The 25491-nt window shown below is 38.0% G+C and overlaps 1 protein-coding gene across 3 annotated transcripts in view; it reads left to right on the forward strand.

Annotated features, from left to right (window-relative positions):
- The window catches only part of LOC131154055 (uncharacterized), a 78213-nt gene that overhangs the window by 16002 nt on the left and 36720 nt on the right, over positions 1 to 25491 (forward strand). For all 3 annotated transcript variants that reach the window (XM_058106548.1, XM_058106547.1, XM_058106549.1), the window contains exons 2-7: positions 2082 to 2198; positions 2300 to 2492; positions 2676 to 2842; positions 3002 to 3176; positions 3979 to 4040; positions 5208 to 5289. In XM_058106548.1, the coding sequence (XP_057962531.1) occupies positions 2082 to 2198; positions 2300 to 2492; positions 2676 to 2842; positions 3002 to 3176; positions 3979 to 4040; positions 5208 to 5289 (796 nt within the window). The remainder of the gene's footprint in view (positions 1 to 2081; positions 2199 to 2299; positions 2493 to 2675; positions 2843 to 3001; positions 3177 to 3978; positions 4041 to 5207; positions 5290 to 25491) is intronic.

The following is a 25491-nucleotide window of genomic DNA, read 5'->3' on the forward strand; positions in this document are numbered from 1 at the left end:
ACTTCACCATCTATCTTTTATGTCTTTCTCCCTTAACCAAGACAATATCATCCTCACTTTTTATACATTTTACATTTCCTAAGTCTTTACTCTTCCTTTCTCTAGCTTTAGCAAGTTTAAATATATCTCTTTCCTCTTCTTTTGTATCTAATCTATCATACAAACTATTAAATTCACTAACGGCATTTTTAGCATCTTTTCTCGCCTCTTTATACTTTTTAAAGTTATCCATGTTTCTACATTTTTGCCACGTTTTATACCAAATTCTTTTCGCCTTTACGACTTTTTGGACGTCTTTATCCCATCGCAAACTTTCTTTGTTATTTGAGAATCTTCCCCTTGATTCACCTAAAATCTCTTTTGCTATCTTTTTAATAGAGCTAGCTAATCTACTCCAAAGAGTATTTGTATCAATTCCATCCTCTATAGTCCAATCCCCATCTTTGATATTTTATCTTTAAATTTTATTATATTTTCTCCCTTTAGGTTCTACCACCTAGTTCTCTTATATTGATTTATTTTTTCATTTTTCTTCCATTTTTTAATAAATATATTTAACACTAAGACTCTATGTTGTGTGGTTAAGCTTTCACCTCGAATAACTTTACAATCCTTGCCTGATAAATGATCTACCCTCCTAGTTAAAAAAAATCTATTTGACTTTTATTTTGTCCACTTTTAAAGGTTATTCAGTGTTTTTATCTCTTCTTAAAGCAAGTGTTCATTGTAATAAAATCATATGATATAGCAAAGTCTAAGATCATCTCTCTAGACTTATTTTTGTCTCCATATCCATATCCTCTATGTATCCTCTCATAATCTTTATTATCCCTTCCAATGTGTCCATTCAGATCTTCTCATATGAATATTTTCTCAGTCCCTGGTAAGCCTTATATGATACTATCCATATCTTCCCAAAATTGTCTCTTAAGATTTTCTGTTAAGCTTACTTGAGGAGCATAAGCACTAATGATATTTATTATCTCTTGGCCTAATACCATCTTGATTTTTATAATTCTATCCCCTACTCTGTTTACATCAATAACGCTATCTTTTAAGTTTTTGTCTACAATAATTTCTACTCCATTCTTATGTTTTTCTTTTTCCAGTGTATCAAAATTTAAATCTTGATTTATCAATTTCTCTTGTTTTCCCCCCCACCCGCTTAGTTTCTTGAAGGCAAATTATATTAATTTTTCTTCTAAGCATTATGTCCACAATTTCCATGCTATTACCCGTAAGTGCCCCTATATTCCAAGTTGCTAATCTATCCTAGTTTCCTGAACTAACTTCTTTACCTGTCCACGTCCAGAATGATGCAGGAACTCTCGCATATTTGATACCGTACTCGGGCGCCGACACGGCGCATAGCTTCGGGGTGACAACCTAGCCCGCTCTTGCTCACTTTTTGCTACACCTGGGTGGTACAAGTGCAATGTGTTGCTCGTAGGGGACGCCTTAGCAAATATTTGGTAAGGATTTATATCATAGAGATCTGACAAATTTTACGTTGGCTGTCAGTTACCTAACGCAACCCCTTCTCTTTTACTCAAGCTTGGGATCGACTGTGTGTGAAAAACTTAGGAAATTAAGTGAGTCACAGGCGGAGTTAAAAACATGGTATAGAAATGCATTTTGATATTTATTATACATGGTACTGTGGTGGAATCTTATGATCCTTAATCAATCCTACGATTCGATCTAGAAAATTTCGCTAGTGATCCTGTGTAGGATCCTATATTTTTTAACAACCTTGTCTATAAGGAGATATTAAGAAGGATATCCACCTCATAATTTGGTGTTAGCAAATGAATTAGTGATGAACTTATAGCATCTAAAACTTTGCATAGAACTTAGAAGATAGTTGGAGCATTTAAATCTTTGCATAGAGGATAGTTGGAGTAACTGTTCTTGATAAGTCCGATGCATGGTTATACAAACTGCATGTATTGTATGTAGGAATGGAATGGAATAAGGGGGAAGAAACAATTTTGCTTTGACGCTGTTTCAACACTTTAAATTTTCAATTGTTTCTTTATACTTTTTATACGTGCTCGTATCCTGAATACTAGTTGGTTCAGGGCTTTGGAAGACTGGGAGTCATGTCCTCCATGCATCTCCGATATATTCAAGCACATGGGAAAAGTAGCTCGTGCTGCTCTGTATGCGATTGCAAGGCATCTGCGTTTACGCAGCGAGTAAGGATGGTGACGGTGGATCTTTATTTTGTGTTTATTTCTATGTTGTTTCCTGATTTCTTGTTTTTCTAAATGTGTTTACTTATGTATATATTACGCAGCGTGTTTAACCATTTACTGGATGATACCCCGTTGCCTCCTAATGAGGTATCCTCATCCGTGCTCGTTGCATCCTACTCGCATCCATCCTTGCAAAATGGAAAAGCCGCTATTGGGGGAGGAAGGCCTTCAATTGGTAGTGAAGTTGAAAAGGGACTGCTGACACTAATTTCCTCGGACAGCCCTGGTCTTCAGGTATATTTTATTTCTTTCAACTTTATTGCAAATCTAGCAGTATATGCGCACCGTTGCATCCTTTCAATTTGTTTGCGAAAAAAATGCCTTTTCCTCTGTTGAATCCTACTCCTCATTGCTCACATGGGATGCTTTTATTGTTGTGTTCCTCAAATAATTTCCATCAGTTGTTCCCATCTATAGGTTTGTGATCCCAATGGTCGTTGGTACCTAGCCGATGGTGGGTCAACTCCTGGAGATCTTTTACTGCTTACAGGCAAGGCACTAAGCCATGCAACTGCTGGCCTCCGTCCAGCTGCCTCATATAGAGCTGCTCCTGATTATTTCTCTGGAACTGCTACTGGTGGAAGGTATCCCTTAATGTTCTAATTAAATTTATATTTTTCCTTGTTTAAGCTAGTATGGGGGTGTTTGGGATGGTATGTCCAGGAGTGTGATATTTTCTTTCATTTATATTTTGGGACTGAGTTTGAATTATAAAATCCCTAATGAGTTTGTGTTTCTTGTAGGACATCTCTGGCATTTAGGCTCCTGCCACAGGGCAATGCTGTATTAGATTGTTCCCCAATTGCAGCAGCCGGGCATGTCATTCCCCAGAGCTTTGTACCTATCTCTGTAAGCCAGTTTATGGATGATCTTTCTGCTGAGGAAGATGTATTGTGCAGTCGTCCTGATGATACGTATGTAAGTTGCATCTGTAATGCAGACTAGAGAAAATACAAAATGATTTAATAAATGGAGGAGTGACAAGAGTTGCAAATACTTGTTTAGTTGTTTCTTCTCATCTGCCTGTGCGGTGCGCCTAGAGATACACGTATAGTTGTTTGTTTTCCTCATGCCGACTGTTCTCCCTGCTGTTAGAAGCTTGACAAAATTGGTAATTCCATTATGTTGTACATGCTAAATTCATTGCAGTACAAGCTGAAGAAGCCTACATTTGAGTAGTTTTCATTGGAGAGGATATTGGTGGCATCAAATTCCAGTGATGTTGCATTAAACAAGATTAGGGGAATTATGCTGTCATTTATTGAGACTTGGATTTTGAATTTCTCATGAGCAATTTGTGTCTTATTTAATCACCATCTATTGTCTGATGATGTATAATGTATATCGTGGAAGAAATTTAGCCCAGTGAACGTAGCAGATGATGTAAAGTGTGCCTTCTTTGCCATACATGAACTATTTTCTCATGTTTCAATCCTTTTAAGAATGTTCTTCTTCCTATCAATTGTCTGAAGCTTTTTGTCTTGTTTTGCACTTTTGCTTGTGTTTTTTTTTTTTTTTTGTTTTTCTTGTTTTTTTGTGTTTTTTTTTTTTTTTTGAAATTTTCCCCTTTGACTGAAATCAATAATCCTTTTACTTGGATAAGCTTGTCCTTCCAATAAGTTGTTTGTTTTGTTCTTCTCAGTCTATAACTGCAGTTTGGGAATGTGTATCTTGACTACATTTTATGTGATAATTCTTATTAGGGATTTTGGATTTGCAGGTAGCTCGAAATGGTTTGAATAGAGAACCATCTTTAAGAAGTGTTCTTTCAGATCCGTTATCGTGAGTGTACTCTTTTGTCTTTGGAAATATTTTCCTTCTATATTTTTGTTTGTTTTTGTTTTTTTTTTTGTTTTGCAAGTGATCTTTGGAGGTTTTATATATATATATATGAGCTATCATGATGTTTTCTTCATGTTATGAGTCATTTTGGAGACCTCATAAATGGATGGTTATTACTAATCGGTGAAACTAATACAGATCAGTTTTGGATAATTTTTAAAAGATATCTGGGCTCCAATTTTCTTAAAGAAAAATTTGGAATTGAAGAATCAAGTGCAAATAAAGTATATTTTGTTAAATATTGTTGACAATATTACTTAATGAGTCGTGGTTAATGCAGTTCTTGCCACTAGTAGTGTCAGGCATCCCCCCTACATACATTGTGAATGGCATATTATATATGGATAATGGTTTTAAAAGAGAGGCTAGTGGAACTGAAAGTCTCTACATTTGCCTCCTTGTCCTTTCTCTCAAAAACATCTATCACGTGGATATGTTCTTTTTCTAAGAAGACTGGTCAACCTTTTTCTCAGTGGATGACAAAGCTTTGAAAGTTGTACATGTTTATATACATACAGTACATATACATACATGCATACATATGTATAGTTTATGATAATATATCCTGAGAAACTATTTAAAAACTCAATTTATTTTGTACCTCCTGATTGTGGGAGCTCCAAGCAAAGTTTCTGGTTGCTGCAATATGACAAAAATGCATGAAAGTTGCCGCACGGGCAGGTTATTTGGTTATGGGTTATCCTTTCCAGATCTGGTGCACTTTTTGAGTCCTGGGCACAACCACTATGTGAATAACTAATGCATGGCCTTGCGGCTGAGATCATGCATTCAGGTTTTCCGTATTGTCACATGCTTGATACCACGTTTGGAATAGATAGATGGACTAGTTTGTCAAATACATTTTGTCACTGCTTTGTGAAGTTGTGTTTTACTTGGAAAATACTGTTATATATATCAGTGCACTAATTTATTTATTTTTTTTAATTTTTTTTTCCAAGAAAATATTAGTTTGATGAAATTGAATAGTCACCCCATTTTACGTCATGAAATACAATTTATGTCCATTTACTTTGCTCGTAATTGTAGTAGAAGTACTAATTGGCTTTCTTTTCCTTTTTGGTTTGTTGTGATTTACTCAATATTTAGTGGTGCATTCCTTGAAGATGCTATGGTTGTTTCATGTGGACATTCATTTGGTGGTTTTATGCTCAGAAGGGTCATTGAAACGGTAAGAGAAACTAATATTCGTGCAACAATGACGGTCTTTATGTGGACACTGTATTTGTGCAACAATTGTTAACAGTCCATTTTTTTCGTGAGTGCAATAGGTGTGTTTTATAAGTCAATAGCTTGAATGATGAAAGGAACAAAATATGCTAATGCAATTTGAGTTATATGCTTGTGAAACTCTTTCTTATTTGCGTTTTGTTTAATTTTGTTCATGAAAGCAAGATTGGCCATTCTTTGCATCTGTTATAGGTTTCAATTGAAGCCTTACTGTTGGAAACTTAAATTGCCATAAATTTGAATGTATTGTGATGTAGGACAGCAGGAGTGAAAAAAATGAGAGGAGGGACAAAGAAGAAGAAAGCTGCATTCCAACTGTCCCCATAACATACATACAGGCATTTAAACACCCTATAGTTTACAAAACACATAAACTACTTAATATCGCCTAAATAAAACTATAAAAGAAACAGAATTTTTGTATGTGACATGTGATTTCTAGTCTCTTAATCCTATGCCTAAAATATGTGTCAAATAGGTGGGCTAGGTGGCCGTGGCAGTCTTTTGTCATACACCCCTGATTGAAAAGAAGTGTGTGACTGCAGATATTACTCTAATGACTCTGGAGCACTCTTATGAACATTGTTCACTGAGAAATGGGAGGAGCCTGAGAATCTGAGGGATTGCAGAACGTGCATAAGCACTTGGAAGTCAAAGCAAGAGGCTCAAAGATGCCTCGATATGGTTTCAACATTGGAAACATGATTAATGTTAGTGTGATGCAAATTAAAAAAATATGCAATAGGGCTAAGTTTCCAAATGATGGAGAATGGGCTAGTGCAAGCTAGAAATTTTCTAGCCTGTGATACACATCAACATCAATTTATGAGACATATCACTTATGCAAGTTTGGGCCCTTGCACAGCATGCACGTATGCAGCTTATGGATGTGTTCAACAAAAGACTATACAGTCGTAGCTGCTGGTAAGGGAACAAGGTCAATGGGTGCACATGGTTTGTTCCCAAATGATGACACATATTCAAAAGAACTCTTGGTGATTGATTTGTAGAGTTGTTATAAGCAAACTGATGGAGGACCACCTGTACCCCCTAGGCCACCCATTCGGCACATGTATTTGAAGCGTGTTAGCATTCAGATTGAGTTCCAACTACTGTTTGAAGGTTGTTTTCCTGAGAATCGGAGAGTAGCGACTTGAGAAATTGCTGGTCTAACATTGGAATTCATTGGCAAACTCAAGTTGTGCTCCAATTCCTTGGTAGGGTGAACAAACTTGCATTTTCTTGACTGTTGTTTTTATGTCTAGGGAAAACTTGTAGTTACATACTTCCAAGTTTCTTATTACCCATAAAAAAAAAAAACTTTCTTTTGTTTTGTACATTCCCCTATCTAACTCATCACTGCATCCTTGTTCGTATATCCATACATAGTCAATCCCATGTTGCCATGTTATGTGTGACCATATCCATTCATATGCATTATGTTTTATAGATTTATGTTTGTGCATTGTAGTTATTTTAGGATTTATATAATTTATAGTCAAGTTTAGTCCTCAGCATAATTGTAGCATATTGCATTCACCATGGTCACCAACAAAATCATTGACCCCACTGAACTTGCACCAACTGACACTCAATCCTTGTTTGCCTGATTAGACACTCTTCAGGAGTCTGTGGATCAAAACTTAGAGCACCTCACACCGCAGTTTGACCAAGTCTTGAAGATGTTAAATAAACACCTTGTTGTGGAAGACATAGACCCATCTGTTAGGCACCCTAACGACTCCCCATATTTAGTAGGGTCAGCTCAGGGTATCCTTCCTAATCCCAGGGTTCCTCTAGTACCTAACAATATGAGTCAGGCTCCAAAATAGATCGGTAGGCCACTTCAGCCCCTCCAGCCCCAAGTTAATCTAGAGTCTAGGTTTGAGGAAGGTAACCTTGAGGAGTGTAACCTTGAGGAGTTTAATGATGCAGGGTACCAACCTAACCCTAGGTATGCTCCACATTTCCCTAGGCAGGGTTGGGAAGACTATGGAGATGTGACAAAAAAGGTCAAGGTGGATGTGCGTGCTTATGATGGGAAACTTGACCCAAGCTTCTTTTTAGACTGGATATTGGAGATGGAGGATTTCTTTAATTGGTACCATGTACTGGGTGAGGATAAAGTTCAGTTTTCCAAGGTGAAACTTGTAGGACCGGTAAAAAAGTATTGGAAAACTGTACAACAAACTTTGGAACGGTTAGTTGAGCCTCCTATAACCTGGTGGCAAGTGATGAGACAAAGATCGATAGAAAAATACATCTCTCCTTCCTTTAGGAGCTAGTTGTTTAGCGAGCTCTTGAACCATAAACCATAGTAGTCAAAGGCGCAAGATGAGTCGAAGCGTGAGGCGCACAATTATTAAAGTGGTGTAAAATGCCTATTTGGGGTAATTGATATATGAACATATGAATATCTAGTAATATTAGAATTTAAAATGTCAAAACATACAATACCAAAATTAGAAATTTAATGAAATAGGCCAAAAGCATCAACAATTCAACATAGTTCAACATCAAAAGAAAAGAGTACATTAAAAGATTTCAAAGTATAAAATCTAAAAATCCTCCTCAATCATCAATCATCAATCATCATCAACTAAGTCTGCCAAATCTATAAACTTGCATTAAACTGCATAATTAATTACATGTAATATTAGAAGAAAATGTAGCAGGCAGTAGAATTGATGAAGAATTGAAAAAGAAGAATAAGCAGAAGAAAAATTGAAGAAGAAGAAGAACTGAAATAGAAGAAGCAGAGTTGTAGAAGAATTGAAGAAGAAGAAAGCAGATGAACTCACGAAGGCTCGAAGACAAGCTGGCGAAGGGTTCCTGTTGGTTCGAAGGCTTGAAGACGAGCTGGAGAAGGGCTCCTGCGGATTTGAGGGCTCGAAGATGAGCTTGCGAAGAGCTCTTGCTAGTTCGAAATGTCGACGACAAACTCACGAAGCTCCTGACGAATTCGTGAAGGGCTCTTCCTAGTTCGAAGTGTGGAAGACGAACTCATGAAGCTCCTTCTTGTTTGAAGGGTCAACGACGAACTCACGAAGCTCCCGACGAACAAGCGAAGGGCTCTTGTTGGTTCGAAGTGTGGAAGACGAACTCATGAAGCTTCTGTTGGTCTGAAGGGTCGAAGACGAACTCTCAAAGGGTTGTGTGCCTTTGAAGGGTTGAAGAAGAAGGGTTTCGTGCTGGCTCTCTTGTTGGTTCAAATCAAATAGGGCTAGGGCTCGTTCTGCTTTGGCAATTTCTTTATTGACAAGGTTTGAAAAGTCCTAGGCGTGACTCACATCGCCCGACGCATTAGAGCGCCTCCCTGCTAAGTTCCTTCGCCTTGCCTGTGATGAGGTACTGCACCCCTCGCCTTTAACTACTATGCCATAAACAAACCACTTTTGTAGGTAGCTACTATAGCGAGGCTTGTGAATAGTCTTAAAGAGGATGTCAAGTGAGAGGTTGAGTTGTTTGCTCTAGAGTCCTTAGAGGCAGCCTATGAAAAAGCACTTGCCATCGCAAGGTACCTCAAGAACTCTTGTAGGTCTTCATCTCAGGTGAGTGAGTCACGTCAGTCCAAATCCTTTCCTCACCCTAGGCCTACCATCCCTCAATCTACCCCTAGAAAGAGTTCTGCGAAGCAAATAGAATCACATCATGTTGTTCGCTCTAGTGGACTTAATATTCCTCAAGCTAGTAGCTTATTGGTGTGCCATCGTCGCCATGCTAGAGGTCATATTGTTGCTTGTTGTCCCCAACAAGCTTTAGCTTTAGAGCGTGAGACCGATGATTTTCCCGATTGTGAGGACCAAGTTGTAGATGTTGTTGAGTACTCGGGAGATGAGGGTGAGCTTGTAGATAATTTTGAGGAGGATGACCACCATGTTAGTGTGGTTAGGTGTGTCTTATCCGCTACCATGGATAGTGAGAAGTGGAAATGAACCACTATTTTCCACACTTTCATTCGTTCTAGAGAGTGGACATGTAAGTTTGTTAGTGATGGCAGTAGTAGCATGAATGTGATCTCCAGGCGACTCTAGGAAGATTAAACCTTAAAGGAGAGCCACACCCTCAAGCTTTTAAGGTGAATTGGGTAAACAAGACAAATATACCCGTTACCGAGAGGTGTCTTGTACCCATCCAAATGGGAGATTATAAGGATAGGGTCTATTGTGATATACTTCCGATGGATGTGGCCCATGTCCTATTAGGGTGACCGTGGTTATTTGATCATGATGTCACTAATCATGGTAGGGAAAACACTTACATGTTTAGGCTCAAAGATAAGAACATCATTTTGACCCCTACCAAGCCCACCCACAAAGATCCTAAGTTAAGGAACAAGATAGTTCATCAAGCCCTAGTTCAAAGAAATATTCACTTGCTTGATCGTAGGAAGTTTGAGTGCGAGAGCTTAGAAAACAAGTGCATTTTAGCTGTCGTCGCTCGAGAGGTTCCTTATGAGAGTATTTATGTGAGTGTTTGCCTGAAGTAGGAGAGTTGCTAGCTGAGTTTTCTGATATTGTGCCTAGTGAGTTACCAAGTGAACTACCACCTATGTGAGACATTCATCATGCCATAGATCTCTTATTCTTGGTTCACAACTGCTTAACCTGCAACATTATAGGATGAACCCTAAAGAGCATGCTGAATTGAATAGGCAAGTAGTAGAACTCCTTGACAAGGGCTTTGTGAAACACAACTTTAGTCCATGGTGCTATACCAGCTCTCCTAACTCCAAAAAAAGATGGTTCTTGGAGGATGTGTGTGGATAGTAGAGCCATCAACAAACTCACCATCAAGTATAGATTCCCTATCCTTGGACTTGTGGATATGCTTGACATGCTAGCTGGCTCTAGCTGGTACTCCAAGATTGACCTGCATAGTGGGTATCTCCAAATTAAATTTAGACCAAGAGATGAGTGCAATTGGCCTTTAAGATCCAGGATGGTTTATTTGAGTGGTTGGTCATGCCATTTGGACTTTCTAATGCGCCTAGCACTTTTGTGAGGGTTATGACACATATTCTACATCCATTCATAGGGAGTTCGTAGTGGTCTAGGTTGATAATATATTGGTCTACAGTAAGTCTAGGGCGGAGCATTTGATACATCTTCATGAGGTCTTTGCCTCCTTGAGGGAAGCGAAGGTGTCTGCTAACCTCAAGAAGTGCAGCTTCCTATAGTCGAGCATGCTCTTTCTTGGTTTTGTGATTTTTGCGCAGGGAATCCACTGATCTAGAAAAGGTTAGAGCCATTAGAGGGTGGCTTGGGCCTCGGATTATTATTGAGGTTTGTAGTTTTCATGGCCTTGCTATAGTTAGACTATTTCTGACCACCTTGCTTTGCAATATCTGAGCTCGTAGAATAAGTTGGGTGCGAAGCATGCTGGTTGGGTAGAGTTCCTCAATGAGTACACTTTTGTTCTTAAGCATCATTTCGGCGTTGAGAATAAAGTGGCCGATGGCCTTAGTAAGGTAATAGTTATTCTCCATATCTTGAGAGTTGAGGTCATAGGGTTTGATCGTCGGAAGGACGAGTACTCCACTTGCCCTGATTTTGGGATTATCTTTCAGGAGGTGAGTGAGGGCCACCATAGGGATTTTGTAGATTTCATCATCTGAGAGGTATACCAATTTAAAGGTACTAGGTTATGCATTCCTTGTACTTTAGAGATCTTTTAGTTTGGGAATTGCAGGCTATTGGGTTCGCTGGTCACCTAGGGAGGGATAAAACCATTGCCTTAGTTGAGGTTAAGTTTTATTGGCCTTCCTTAAAGGGGGATGTTGCTAGGACAGTGTCTCAGTGCTACACCTCTCAATTAGCCAAAGCTAAGAGACACAACATTTGCCTTTATACCCCTTTGTCATTGCCACACATGCCTTGGAGAGACCTAAGTATGGGTTTTGTTCTTGGACTCCCCAGAACTGCCTGGGGGCATGATTCCATATTTGTTGTTGTTGAAAGATTCTCCAAAATGCCACATTTCATTCCACATAATAAGACTTCCGATGCATCTCATCTAACTAAATTGTTCTTAAGAGAGGTCGTCAAATTGCATGGGTTGCCAACCTTCATACTGTCTGATAGGGATATCAAGTTCTCCAACTACTTTTGGAAGACACTTTGGAAAATGTGTGGAACTCACTGTTTTCTTCTGCTTGCCACCCTCAAACTGATGGGTTGACTGAGGTTGTGAATCATAGTCTTAGTGACCTATTTAGGTTTGTAGTGGGAGAAAAACAGGGCAATTGGGACTTGGTGCTGCCTACTGCTGAGTTTGCTTATAGTATTTCTGTGAATAGGTCCATGGGTAAAAGTCCTTTTGAGTGTGTATTCAGTTACAAACCCCATGCACCCATTGATCTTGTTCATTTGCCACCAGATGTCCGTATTTTTGAGCCTGTTGAGTCTTTTGTCCATAACATTCATGACCTACATGCTGAGGTTAGGCAAAAACTTGCTATGATTAATATGGATTATAAGCTTGCTACAGATATACATTGTAGAGCTAGAGATTTTAATGCAGGTGATTGTGTCATGGTTCACATAAAACCAGAGCGCTACCCTAGAAATTCTTTTAAAAAGTTCCATGCTTGTGCCATTGGCCCTTTCCTCATCTTTAAGAAACTTGGACCTAATGCATATTTACTTGATACCTACTCATATGGCCATTAGTCTAATTTTAATGTAGAGGATTTGACACCTTACCGAGGCACTTTTGAGCCTCCTGGTTTGCCATTTGATGCCCATGCAGGCTCAACAACTCCTCAGCCTCCCTCTATTTCTCGACCACAGGAAACAATGGAATCTATTTTGGATGACGAGTTTGAGATGTGTCCTTATGGTGGTTTTCATCGCTACTTGGTTTGGGGAGAGGTCGACCTGAGTCAGTTGCTACATGGTTTGTTGAGGATGATGTTCGTGAAAGCGCTCCTAACTTGCTGGAGTCATATCTGCAGTCCCACTCTACGGAGTAGAGTTCCTTTCAGCCAGGGGAGAATAATGGACCATCTGTAACCCCTAGGCCGCCCATTCGGAAAACGTATTTTAGGCGTAGGTTTAGGGAAGTTTAGGAAAGATGTGTATGGAGTACCTCTTTGTATTTTTAAGGATTTCATTTTAGTATTTGGGACTATATGTTTAGTTGGGTCCTATTTGTAAATATGTGTTAGTTTTATTAGTGGTATAAGTGTTGGATATGTTAGTTATTGTGCAATTACTGTTTGAATCAGATTGTAGTCTCTCTCTCTCTATTTGTAAATATGTGTTAGTTGTATTAGTGGTATAAGTGTTGGATATGTAAGTTATTGTACAGTTACTGTTTGAATTAGATTGCAGTCTCTCCTTTCTCTCTCCTGCAGGTTCTACTATTCTTCTTCTTCCTTCTTCCAACATTCGTCCTACATCACAAACTCAACAATAGGTAGCACTCATTGTCTTGTTTTGCTCCCAGTACACATCCAAGGAGCTTACTTAGCATACGATTAGGAACCTTAGTTTGACCTTAATTTCAAGATGACAAGTAGAAGACATTAAATTACCCACATGTCTTCCTATGTGTCTTCCAAAAGTAACTGAAAAACATGATTTCCTTATCAAACATTTTGGAATTTTGAAAGCCATATAGTTTGACAACCTCCCTAGAGAACAACTTAGGTACATGTGATGCATTAGAAGTCTCACCTTTCGGATCAAAATGTGATGTCTTGGAGGATTGACCAATTATAGTGAGAATATGAAATTGTTTCCTTGAGCTATTTTTGAGAGTCCAACAAATATGTTCATAAGTCTGTCCAAGAAATGTGCTATAAAGGAAGAGGAGTGTAAAGGTTGGTATCTATTCCCTAGATTTAGCTAGCTTACTTGTATGGCATTAGGATACTATCCTTTTCCATTCCTTTTCAAACCAGCTCAATAGAACTTATCCTCAACCAAGGCAATGGACCGAGGGCATTATCTCCACTCAAATGATTAGCTAGCCTATCAACGTGCAACTCTCAAATAAGGAAATTCTTGAAAGAAGTGCGAGGAATGCATGGTCTAGTGTCCTTGAATAGGTAACCTTACACTTGGAAAATTTGACATGCTCTCTACAGTTACCTTCACTTGCTTCCTGAAAAATTAGATTGAAATCATGACAAGAAGAATACTCATTCTTCAAGCTTTCAAATCCTATGACTTTGGTACTTATAAGAGAAAGAATGATTAGGCCGTCAACTACCCTATATTTAGCCTTTGAATGAAGTTTTAGGATAACTTTGTGCTCATTAAGAAACTCAACTAGCTTGCTTAACACTTTAATGTTGCAAAGTAAGGTGGTTGGAATAGACTACACAAACCCAAAGGGTAAAAGGTAACATCTCCAATGTTGTAGGGATCTCACCACCACATAAAACTCTTTGTGCTCTATTTCTATTTTTTTCCTATGAGACTTTCTCATTGAAAAATGCAATATGGTGTATCTCCTAACTTGAAACTTCACTTGCACTTGCCTAGAGGCATCATAAGAAAACTTAAAGACTTCCTCGAAGTTTGGATGCTTAAGCTCATCTTGCTTAATCTCTTGAAAAGCTCAGTAGTCAAGGGGTCCTAAGAAACTTCTTTTGCCTAAGATGGGAGCCATAATAGCGACAAAAACCCTAGCTATGTACTTGTAGGAAGTAGTTCAAGTCATGAAAGACATGAACTTTAGAATTGTTACAGGCTTAAGCCACTTCCTTGTGGCTATATTCATTTTAGGATATATACCTTTCGTAGTAACTAGAAACCAAGAAAGATATGCTTATTGAGGTTAGCATACAACATAACTTCCTTTAACATGATAAAAAATCTTTCCGGCATCAAAGATATTCCCTTGGAATGATATTCTCAAGAATCTCATTCCTAAGAAATAAGATGCTTGCATCATGGGAATATTTTTGTTTAGTTTGAATCCCAAGAATGTACGAGGGTTTTCATGTTAGCGTTTGGTTTGACATAGGATTCTTTGTAGGCATTTTGAGAAGATTAACATTTTGAGAAGATTAACATTATATCCTTGACCAGTGTTTATAAACAATAGATGAAGAATAATTATATTTTCAATGCAAAAACCTACTAAGAATTGTCCTAATTAAATCCATGTTCTAAAACATTCAAAGAATCATAAATTAAAAATATTCAACGCTTAATAATCCAACTAACCAAAATAATTGGGGGCACCTATAGTAGATAAGATAAGAAAGGGATGATTCAGAGGATTTGGGCATCTACAACATAGGCCAAATAGTGCACTAGTGAGGAGGAGTGAGCTAGTTGCTCTGGTGGCAATAGAAGGGTAGGGTTAGTACTAAAATAACTCAGAATCAGATAGTTAATTGTTTGAGGAAGTTGCCTATGGTTGTGTAAATTGGTGAAAAAGGATTCACGTTGCTAACCCCACCTAATGGGACTTATTGCTTGGTTTGTTGTATATTATATTATAATAATAATACTTTCATTTTTATTAATATTTTATTATTTGTATTATAGTAATAGTGTGTAACAATATTTATATTATGGGTTCATTGACCTCCAATCAACCAAAATAGGGAGGACAATTTGGTCTCGAAATAGGATTCCCATGAAACTTATGGGGGAGGGTAGGAATGAGATGCTCGTGTGTTGTGGAAATATTTCATTCCCAAGAATTTTAAGATGTTTGCATGTTAGATTACAGTGCCAAAACAAACGTGGGAATGTGATGCCATCTTGGGAATGTTGAAAGACGCTGCAAACCAAATGCCCCTTGGGGAAGAAGAACCAAACGATCCTCCCTAGTCCTACTATAGGCTAGTATTTTATCTAAATAGACCACCACAGAATTGCCCAATGAATCGGACACTAGGTATTGGGCATGTTATGAAGTCCAAAGGGCTTGACCAACCACTCAAATAAGCCATCTTGGCACTTGAATGTGGCTTTCCCACTCATCTTCTTGTGCAACTCTATTTTCATACCATCCACTGGACCACTACATAGATCAATTGTCGACAATTTTGGAGTACATGTTGGAGCAAGCTTACATATATAACATGTGGAATGCTATACTTGATGGTATTAATTGCTTTACCATCTATGTGCATATCCAAATCCATCTTTCTTAGGATAAAAAAGATTGCCATAGCACATGAACTAAGGCTATTCCTTATCAAGCTCATCTCCTATGGAAAGCAACTCAAAAGGAGCTCTCTTGTGGCGTCAAAAATTCCTCCACAATAGGTGACAACTCACAAGTAGGAGCCATTGGGGGTCAAGAAGAGCTAATAGGTACTCACTTCTCTTACTCTTTTTTTTGCCCTCAAATGCTTGAAGGCCTAGGATATGGATTCCTTTCCTAACTAGACAAGTGGGGCTTACCTATTTTGTTCGTAGGACGCTTGGGTGTGGGCTTAGTAGGGTTAAGAATTTGTTTCTTTCCTTTTTGCCTAAATGCATAGATGTTCCCTTTATCATGGTTCTTTGCTTTCAAATCATCTAACGAAGGATGGCATAAAAAGACTTGGATTATAGTCATTGGTAACATGTCATAATTGTTTCTATAGTTTCCCGATTGAGTGCTTACTAAACGCCTCTTTGTGGTCGGTAAATTGGTCTCGTACTAAAGCAATCCTTAAGGATGGGGGTGTAGCTTTGCTTTTGCATTCAACCTAACTTATGCAGATTCATTCTATCACCCCTATTGATGACTAACTTACAAGACCACCACATCTAATGTGCGGATGTCATTATCCATACTGGTAGACACAACATATTTCGCAGCACCAACATGGGTGCCATCTACCTTAGAGTCATCAACTATACCCTCATCTCTAGAGTATCCAATGGTATCTACAATTTGATCCTCACTCCCTTGTGGGTCAAATAGCTTGCATTCTAAAACTAAGGCTCATCAGGACATTAGGCAGCTATATGACCTCTAGCATGGCAATGATGACTTAAACTAAAGAACTACTAGCCTAAGATTCATTGAGAGATGCACTAGAATGAGTAATGGACTAGTGTTGCTCTATAGTCTACTTTCCTTAGAAGTAGACTAGGAAACATAATTTTAGATCTCGGTGCATAATGGTCGTAACAATCGTTAAATAGTAGTATTAGTGGCTAATGAGACCATTATAGGGTGGTATCTTGGAGGTCCTTTGATTCACAACTGTATCGGATGACAGAGTCTGTTATTGTACCGTAATGATGCTCTACAATCCTAGTGGTAGAAACATTAATCTTGCAAATTAGTGCATAATGATTGTAATTGCATAATAGTTTGAGTGGATTTTACTACTATTATATGGAAAAATCTTAGGTCCTTTGATTCGCAATCATCAATAGGCACTCACATGCCATTGTGGCTATGAATGGCGAAATAGGTTTTTGAGTCCTTTATTGCATCTGTTCTCAGTCTTTTCCCTTTATTGATGTTTACAAACATTTTTTTTGGGGGACGAATGATGACATTTTTATTAATATCCAAAAGCAGAGGACATGGACTTGGAGGACAAGACGTCCCCCTCGAGATCTAGAGAGTAGAAAAAAAAAAGTATATAAGTACTGAATTATAAAAGCATTGCCTTCCAATCTCTTTTGAGATCGGATAGTGATGATCCCCAAAAAGGACTAAGTGAGTGCACTTAAAGGGAAGCAAGGAGTATCACACTATCCCCTATAGCCATGAGCAGGTTGAGTGACCTTTAAAAATCCTAGCATTTCTCTCAATCCACAAGGTCTAAGGAATGGTGAAAACGACATCGCTCCATAGAGCTCTAGCATTTCTACTTTTCCAAGCTCCTGAAATCAACCAATAATAGCTCTTCCACCTTTACTAGTGCCACTCAGTCTTCCCGCATTTCTCTCAATCCACAAGGTCTAAGGAATGGTGAAAACGGCATCGCTCCATAGAGCTCTAGCATTTCTATTTTTCCAAGCTCCTGAAATCAACCAATAATAGCTCTTCCACCTTTACCAGTGCCGCCCACTCTTCCAAAGCTGTGATGCCACCCTGCGATGGATGGAGAGATGAGAATTCCTGTCATTGCATTCATAGCGCATAATTCAAATGTCATGACTAAGAGCCTTGTTGGCCCTTGTTCTTTGAAGAAAATCATGCATGTTAATTTTTTCTAGGATCATAGTCTAGACAAAGGTACGAATCTTTTGGGTTACGTTGGCCCTCCAAAGAATGTGGTTCCAATGGTAAAGGTTAGGGGATGGGGATTTCAAAAGGTGTGAAAGAAAGGATTTAGAAGTGAGCATACCCGATGAATATTTACTAAAACAATTTTGTAAGTGTTGTTTTTTCATATAGCAGCTCCTAGCATCTCTCTCATCGAGACTGAAAGCTTGGTGATCCCCTCCCATCTCCTTTAGAAAGACCCTTACCCCCTTGAGTGTCTTCCTTTCTCTAACACGTCATGCCATCATCTTGTTTAAGAGGTCAGCTCATATCCTCATGTCTCTTCCACACGATTTGAGCTCGTCGTACCTATATCTACTGTTTGTAACTTGCAGAGCCCGCTCGTAACATTGCAGAACACTTGTCCGACTTCAAACCATCTTGCCAAACAACTTTTGAATTTTGCAGAATCATGTTCGTAACTTGTAGAACACTCGTCCTCCATCAAAATCATCCTCCCAAACAGCTGAAACTCCTTGTGAACACTATTAAGAGCCTTGCAACCCAAAATCACCCCTTCGTTGGAACCTAAAGGAACATCGACTCTTGTATCTCTGTTGTTTGGTGCATCCAATACTGACACCTCAATTTCCATCGTTTGACACATCCATGACCACAGGTACTCCACTCAGCTCACCTGCAAACCTTTGTCCCACACCATCATAATTGCCAAATCTTGCTGCACCTAACTTCGATCCTTTAAGCACTCTTTTGAATCCTATAGCCTTATTCTTTATCCTATTATCTAGAATATCAATATGCCTTCTTCAGTCAAGATAGATAGAATAGTCTTCTTTTTTGATTTGGATTACTTTGACACGAGCTCTCAAAATTTTGAATAATGTTGGGATAAGGTCTCTCACCGTGTATTTCTAAGCAATGAGGTCCAATGAACCTAGGAACAATTGTTGAAATTTTGGATAATTTCCTTAGATTTTGTGTCAAACCTTTTCAGACAGAAGATTGTTGTGGAGAAATTGTCATATTTTGGGGAAAAATTTTCTTTAAGAATATCAGAGGGCAAGGAAGCATAAGGTTGGTGGATCTTCTAGAATTTATTGAAAGGAGATGAAGGCAAAGTGAAGCGAAATAATCAAAAAGTTCTACGCTGGTCATGTAGGAAGTGTGGTTTCATAGACATATAGAAGTGAGAAGGTAAGTCCTATGCATAATGGGCTGCCAAATGATCCTATGCAGTGACCATGGTTTAAATAAAGGCCGCGACCGTTACGTAACGCTATTACGTAACGGTTTTTTGGGGTACCGATACCATTACACACTGCAAAATCGGTGGGAAGAAAAACCACAGCCGTAGTAGCCATTACGGACTGCGACCGTTACGTAACCGTTGCAGGACTGTTATACCAAAAAAATATTTTATTTTTTACTTCTCACTTTTTCCCTCTCTTTCATATATCATTCTCAATATACCAAGTAGCAAGAGGGGGAAAAGATTATAATGAGGATGACAAGGATACAAAATTAATATTTCTTTAAATACTAACAATAGATGCATTAATTAACAATTTGTAAATACTAACTCGTTAGGAAAATATTTTATTTTTGATAATATTAGTAATGTGATATTTATGTTCTATATTTTTCAACTTCAACCTTCTTTCTTTTCTAGCTATTTTATATTTGTATTATTCGTATGTCTTATGTGTCTAATAGATTAATGGAGTGTATAATGTATTTTGTTTTACTAATTAATTTAGCATACATAAGAATTTATCACATATTAGAAAAATGAGAAGTATATATATGCACGCACACAATTTTTATTTCAATGGTGGTTTAAAACAAATGTAAACTTGTTGCCCTTACCAAATAATTTAGTTACACGAACTAAAGGATCCAAAATACACTAAAACTCTTTTTAAGAAGGACTAAAAGCTTAAAACATGCAAGTATGCTAATATGCACAAGATTATGCGTGCTTTAAAAAAATTCACGGCCGTTACACCCGCTTCCCGTTATGTAACATCCGTTACTCCTGCTTCCTGTTACACCCATTACCGTTATGTTATGTTACCTGCTACTGCGATTTAAAACCATGGCAGTGACGATGAAGAATGGAGCTATGCTTGATCAGAGATAGGGAATTCTAGTGATTCTAGTTTGAAAATTCAGAAGGAAAAACCTTGAATTTGGAAGGAGCAAATTTGTGGGAGAGAGATTTTTGAGCATTAACTAGGCCTAAATCTCATTCAAAATTCAAAAATTTCCCTCCTACGATTACTAGACTGAAAGTTAGGTTGAAGATAGTTGGAAGTGGACACTAAGTTGTATGTTGCACGATTTGAGCCTAGAGGCCTTGTTTTGAAGCTTGCTTTCCTGGTAGGCCCAAGATATCTTCAAATGGGTTGGATCCATGGGTCTAGCTTGGGTGGAAAATGAGAAGTCCAACAAAAAGCTAGAACCAAATGAGGGATTTGGCTTGACTGTTAGGCGCTTGGGAGATATACATCCATGTGAGACGAAGATAAAGAGATTGCAGAAGGAGAGTAAGGAAGTGGAGATGCTAGAGTTTTCGAAAAGGGAAGACTTGTGAAGATGGATAAAAAAAATGGCTCTCTAGAGAAACTCTCCTCTCCTCCATCCTCCCTCCTCTCTCTCTCTCTCTCTCTCTCTCACACACACACACGCACACACACACACACACACACACACACACACACACACACACACACATGCACATAGATGCATTGAGATATGGCTTCGAAAGTAGACAATGAAAAATCGTTTGATTCAGATCGAAGGGAAGACCTTCAATATGAGAATCAATAAGGTGGGGGAAACCCCTTACTTGTTCGTTTTCAAGAAAAATATTACTTGTAATAGATGGGTAAGATTCTCCAAAGAGGCTATTAGTTGGTTTACCGATGCTCTATCAATTTTTGGTCAGATGGAAAGGGGTTTCGAAGGGTTCATCTTGGAAACATACAATATTGGATATCGATTCGATTGACTAAGGTGGGAAAATTTGTGGAGTTAGGACTTGGGTGGAAAGATGAGCAGTATTCAGTATTCGTCTTTGGTTGTGCTAAATTTGAAGGATGGATAAGTTTTGCAAAGGGTTTCTGCAATATAGCGGATGTTTGCTTTTTGTTTTGGACTTGGGCCAGGTAATTGAAAAGGAGGAGCTTTTTTTTTTAACCAAGCTGGGCCAATTAATTGAACAGACCCATAGTTTTGGTAATAAGGATTCATATCATTTTTTTGGAAACAAAGGAGGTTTCGCCTCAGATGGGTCATTTTCAGTTGGGCCATTCTTTTAAACATGGCCATTGTTTGAATAATGCTGATAGAGCCCAACATGTTGAAACAAATATTCTAGATGTTCAGTTTTCAAATAAGGCCCAAGATAAGTCTTCTATTGCTATCTTTAAAGACCAAGATTGTGCGTTTGGGAGTGAAGGATTGAAAAGAGCACGCTTGCGAGAAGATGTAATAGAAGGAAATTCTCAGTTGGAGTAGCATCTAACAGAAGTTGGAGGGCAAATTAAGGGAGTTCAAGAGCAGCCTACATTTCAAACCTAGTTTTTTCTCATTAAAGGGTGTAGATGGCCAAGGGACTTGATAGATATGTTGTCTTCCAAGCAGAATCCTGGTACAAACCCTAGCTTGCAGTGCTTATTTTCTAAGCAGAATCATGATGATCAAGATGGTTCTCATTCTTCATTAGTAAGAAGTAAGAGCACTGAAAGGATTAGGGGGAAAGTGGCGGTAAAGTAAAGTCTTGTTTATAAGCAGTTTTGGAGCTTTTGTTGATGATTCTATTCTTTTAGTGGGACAAGAGATTCCAGTAGTAGAGAAGACCTCTAATGGGTCTTCTAGTGTGGTTAACAGAGGGGTTTCATTAAAATTCATGATTCTTGTGAGGTCGACAGTCATGGGAGCAATGCTGGTTTTTTGGGGGGGGGGGGGGATCAAATAGTTAGAAAGAAAATTCAAATATGATCAAGGTTTACACTCATCAGAAAGCAGAACTAATGGGTGCTGAAATGAGAACAAGTTTGAAAAAAAAAGTGAGCTACTTTTGTTGAGATAACAATAAAAGTGTTGAGAAGAGATGTAGGAGGTAATTTTAGCATAATGGAAGAATCACTTAGCCAGAAGGGTGGGACCAGTGAGGGGTTGAGTAGCTGCAAGGAAAAAAAAGTTAGGGAGATTTTTCAGATAATGACAATGTGGACATAAGTGATTTCGACTGTGATGGGGATTTGCTTTCAAATGAAATTTGGGAATAATGTATGTGCCACCTCCTCCATTTGAAGGATTGGAGGAAATTAATATTTTTGAAAATGATGGTACGGAAGAAAAGCAATTGGGAAAAGATGGAATTTTGCCCTTACCTATAGAGGTCTGTCAGGAAAATCTTCAAACTCAGCATTTGTTGGGTGAATAGGGTCTACACATGCTAGATTACAGAGAAAATGAAACTCGGATGGATGCTGGTAAATCTAAGATTAAGAAGAGTTAGAGGGAATTAGCAAAATTGAAATGTTTGGAGAATTACGATTGGAAGGGTTTAAAGAGGGGTTTTCTTGAGTAATGTTTGTGTAGTTTTATTTTTATTTTTTGTTTATTTTCGCCTTATTGGGGAATTCTTGTCCTCACATGTGATGTAATTTCTATTTCTCTCTCTTAATACATCTTCTGTTATAAAAAGAAAAAAAAGAAAGATCGATTAGTGCAATTTTTCGATCAATTTGGAGAGTCACAGACGGCATTGAAAGAAAAGAAAGGAAAATCTGTTGTTAATATGCTGAAGACTTCAGGAATCTGAAGGGAAACAGAAAGATGTTTGAAAATTCGAGGGGGGGGGGGGTGGGGAAGAAAGTGGCAAGCTGGTTTTTTTGCAACCAGTCGGTCAGCTAGGGAGGAAGGGAGTCAACGCTGAGTGTAAAGTAAGGTACTTCTGCTGCTAACCTTTTGAATTTCCAGAATAGTAAAAATGGAGTTGGAGGTGCAGAAGAATATCCAGAAGATGCAGATAATAAAGACCTTGAAAGAAGGTTTTATTGCACAAAATTGTGGAAAATGCAGCACAATCTTCTAAGGGAAAAACAGAGAAGAAGGCTGCCAGAATTTGATAATGAATTGGAAGATTGGGATGAAAAGATAATAATCTGTTGCTGAAACAGATTCGGGAAGTCGAGGATGTTTGTTTGACTCCTTCTTAGCTGAAAGATTTGGAAACCGTGGAGGGTCCTGAGGATATCATAATTGTGTGAATGTTGTGTGAGGTGAAAACTCAAAACAGGAGGCACCTTTGAAGGAGGCAGAGGCTTTCAGTGGGTCTTCTTGTTCTGAACAATCAAGTAAGATTTTTTCAAGTTTCTCTATAGGTCCAGGTAATCTTTTTGATGAGGAAGCTTTGGCTAAAGAAATTCAAAGGGATAACTCCTCTTGGACCTAATTTCTTTTTCATTTTGGGACTGATCGTTATTCTGGGGTGATACTTTATTACTTGCAATAAGTTAATTAATTCTGGCAATGGTATCTTACTTATACCTGTGGCTGATTGTATTGGAAAGAATTTCCTTTTCTGCCAAGGAGAATTAGATCCTATAGTAAGGATTTTAATTCTTGATCCATTAGGAAATCAGAGGGACAGCCAAGACCCTCAGGAGCTTCTAGATAGGATGGGGTGTTTTGTTGTTAACCCTTCAGGCCAGGCTGTAAAGGTGGTTCTTTCCCCCAGAATCTATGATAGGAAAAATAGGAGGGTGGAGAAAGAGGGTTAGCGGGTTAGCGGCATATGGTGATAGAATGATGATCTTGAGTTGGAATATTAGTAGTATGAGCCATGGTTTTAAATAACGGCCGCGACTGTTATGTAACGCCATTATGTAACATTTTTTTGGGTTACCGATACCATTACGCACTGCAAAATCAGTGGGAAGAAAAATCACGGCCGTAGTGGCCATTATAGACTGCGACCATTACGTAAAGGCCGCTACGACTGTTATGTAACTGCTATAGAACTGTTACATCAAAAAAATTATTTTATTTTTTACTTTTTCTTCTCACTTTTTCCCTCTCTTTCATAAATCATTCTCAATATACTATGTGGCGAGAGGGGTGAGATATTATAATGAGGATGACAATGATACAAAATTTACTATTTCTTTGAATACTCGCAAGAGATGCATTAATTAACAATTTGAAAATACTAACTTGTTAGGAAAATTTTTTATTTTGATAATATTAGTAATGTGATATTTATGTTCTATATTCTTCAACTTCAGCTTTGTATTATTCATGTCTTATGTGTTTAATAGATTAATGGAGTGTATAATGTATTTTGTTTAATTAATTAATTTAGCTCACATAAGAATTTATCACAGATAAGAACAATGAGAGGTATAAATACGCACAAAAACGTAATTTTTCTATCAATAGTGGTTTAAAACAAATGTAAACTTGTTGCCCTTACCAAATAACTTAGTTACTCGAACTAAAGGATCCAAAATACACTAAAACTCTTTCTAAGAAGGGCTAAAAGCTTAAAACATGCAAGTACACTAATATGCACAAGATTGTGCGTGCTTCAAAAAAATTCATGGCCATTACACCTGCTTCCTGTTATGTAACATTCGCTACCCCCGCTTCTGGTTACTGTTACATTACCAGCCTATCCGCTACTGCGATTTAAAATTTTGGTTTGGGCTGCCTTACTAAACGTTGTTAGATTAAAGAGATCATTTTTAAGGTTGTGCTAGATGTTGTTATGATTCAAGAATCTAAATAAGAAGTGGTGGGTGGTTTTCTTGTTAGGAGTATTTGGGAGTCCAGGTTTAGAGATTGGGTTTGGTTACAGGGTCTTCGAGGGGGGTATTGTCATCATTTGGGATACCAGATTTGCTAGTAAAATAGATGTTTTTACTAGTTCCTTTCTGTGTTTGTGTCTTTTGGATGTTAAAAGAAAGGGCCAATGGCGGTTTACCTCGGATTATATACAGAATGTCTCCCATTTGAGGAGTGTTTTGTGGGATGAATTAGTTGTGATCTATGGGTTGTGCTCCCCCTATTTGGGTTTTTTTTTTTTTTTGGGGGGGGGGGGGGTTGATTTTAATGTCATAAGATCGTTTAATGAGAAATTTTGAGGCTTTAGGATTATCTCATGTATAAGAGGTTTTGATATTTTTTATTAAAGAGTGTGATATGAGAGATATTCCACTCGAGTGCCCAATTATATGGCTTGCCAAGGGTAATAGATTAGTGGTTGCTAGAATTGATAGGCTTTTGTTTACCAATGAGTGGGAATAAAATTTTCCTATTCTTATTTTGAAAGTATTTCCTAGAGTGGTTTCTGACGATTGTCCCTTGGTTATTGAATTTAATCCTATTAAATGGGTCTTGCTCCATTTAGATTTGAGAGTATGTGGTTGACCCATCATGATTTTCAGAATCAGGTTAGGATTTGGTTGGGAGAGCACACTATGGAAGGTTGGGAAGGCTTTTATTTTATGAAAAAATTGATATGCTTGTAATAAAAATTAGAAAGTCACTATTTGGAGGTTTCTGGTGATGTTCATTCTAGAAAAAAAGGTATTCTTAAGGAAATGGGTGCGATTGATAGATTGGCTAAGGAGGGACTTCTTTTTTAGGACATTGTTTGTAGACGAGCCTAGTTGTGCAATGAGTTTGAAAAGTCGTCTTTAGGGAGGACATACGTTGGACAAAAAAATCTAGAATCAATTTGGTCAAATATGGGGATTTTAATTTTGGACTCTTTCATAGGGTGGCAATTGGTAGGCAAAAAAAGAATTTTATTAAAGATCTTGAGGATGATAGTGGAGAGATTATTAAGGATCCTGTTTGTATTAAGAGTTTGATTGCAGATTTCTATAGGAATCTCTTTCATGTGGAGGATGATGGAAGAATCATGGTTGAGGGTTTGGGTCGGTGTTCTATAGCAGAAAATGAGGCTACTTGAGGAAGAGGAGAT

Source organism: Malania oleifera, chromosome 4 (assembly GCF_029873635.1).
Source record: "Malania oleifera isolate guangnan ecotype guangnan chromosome 4, ASM2987363v1, whole genome shotgun sequence".
NCBI lineage: Eukaryota > Viridiplantae > Streptophyta > Magnoliopsida > Santalales > Ximeniaceae > Malania > Malania oleifera.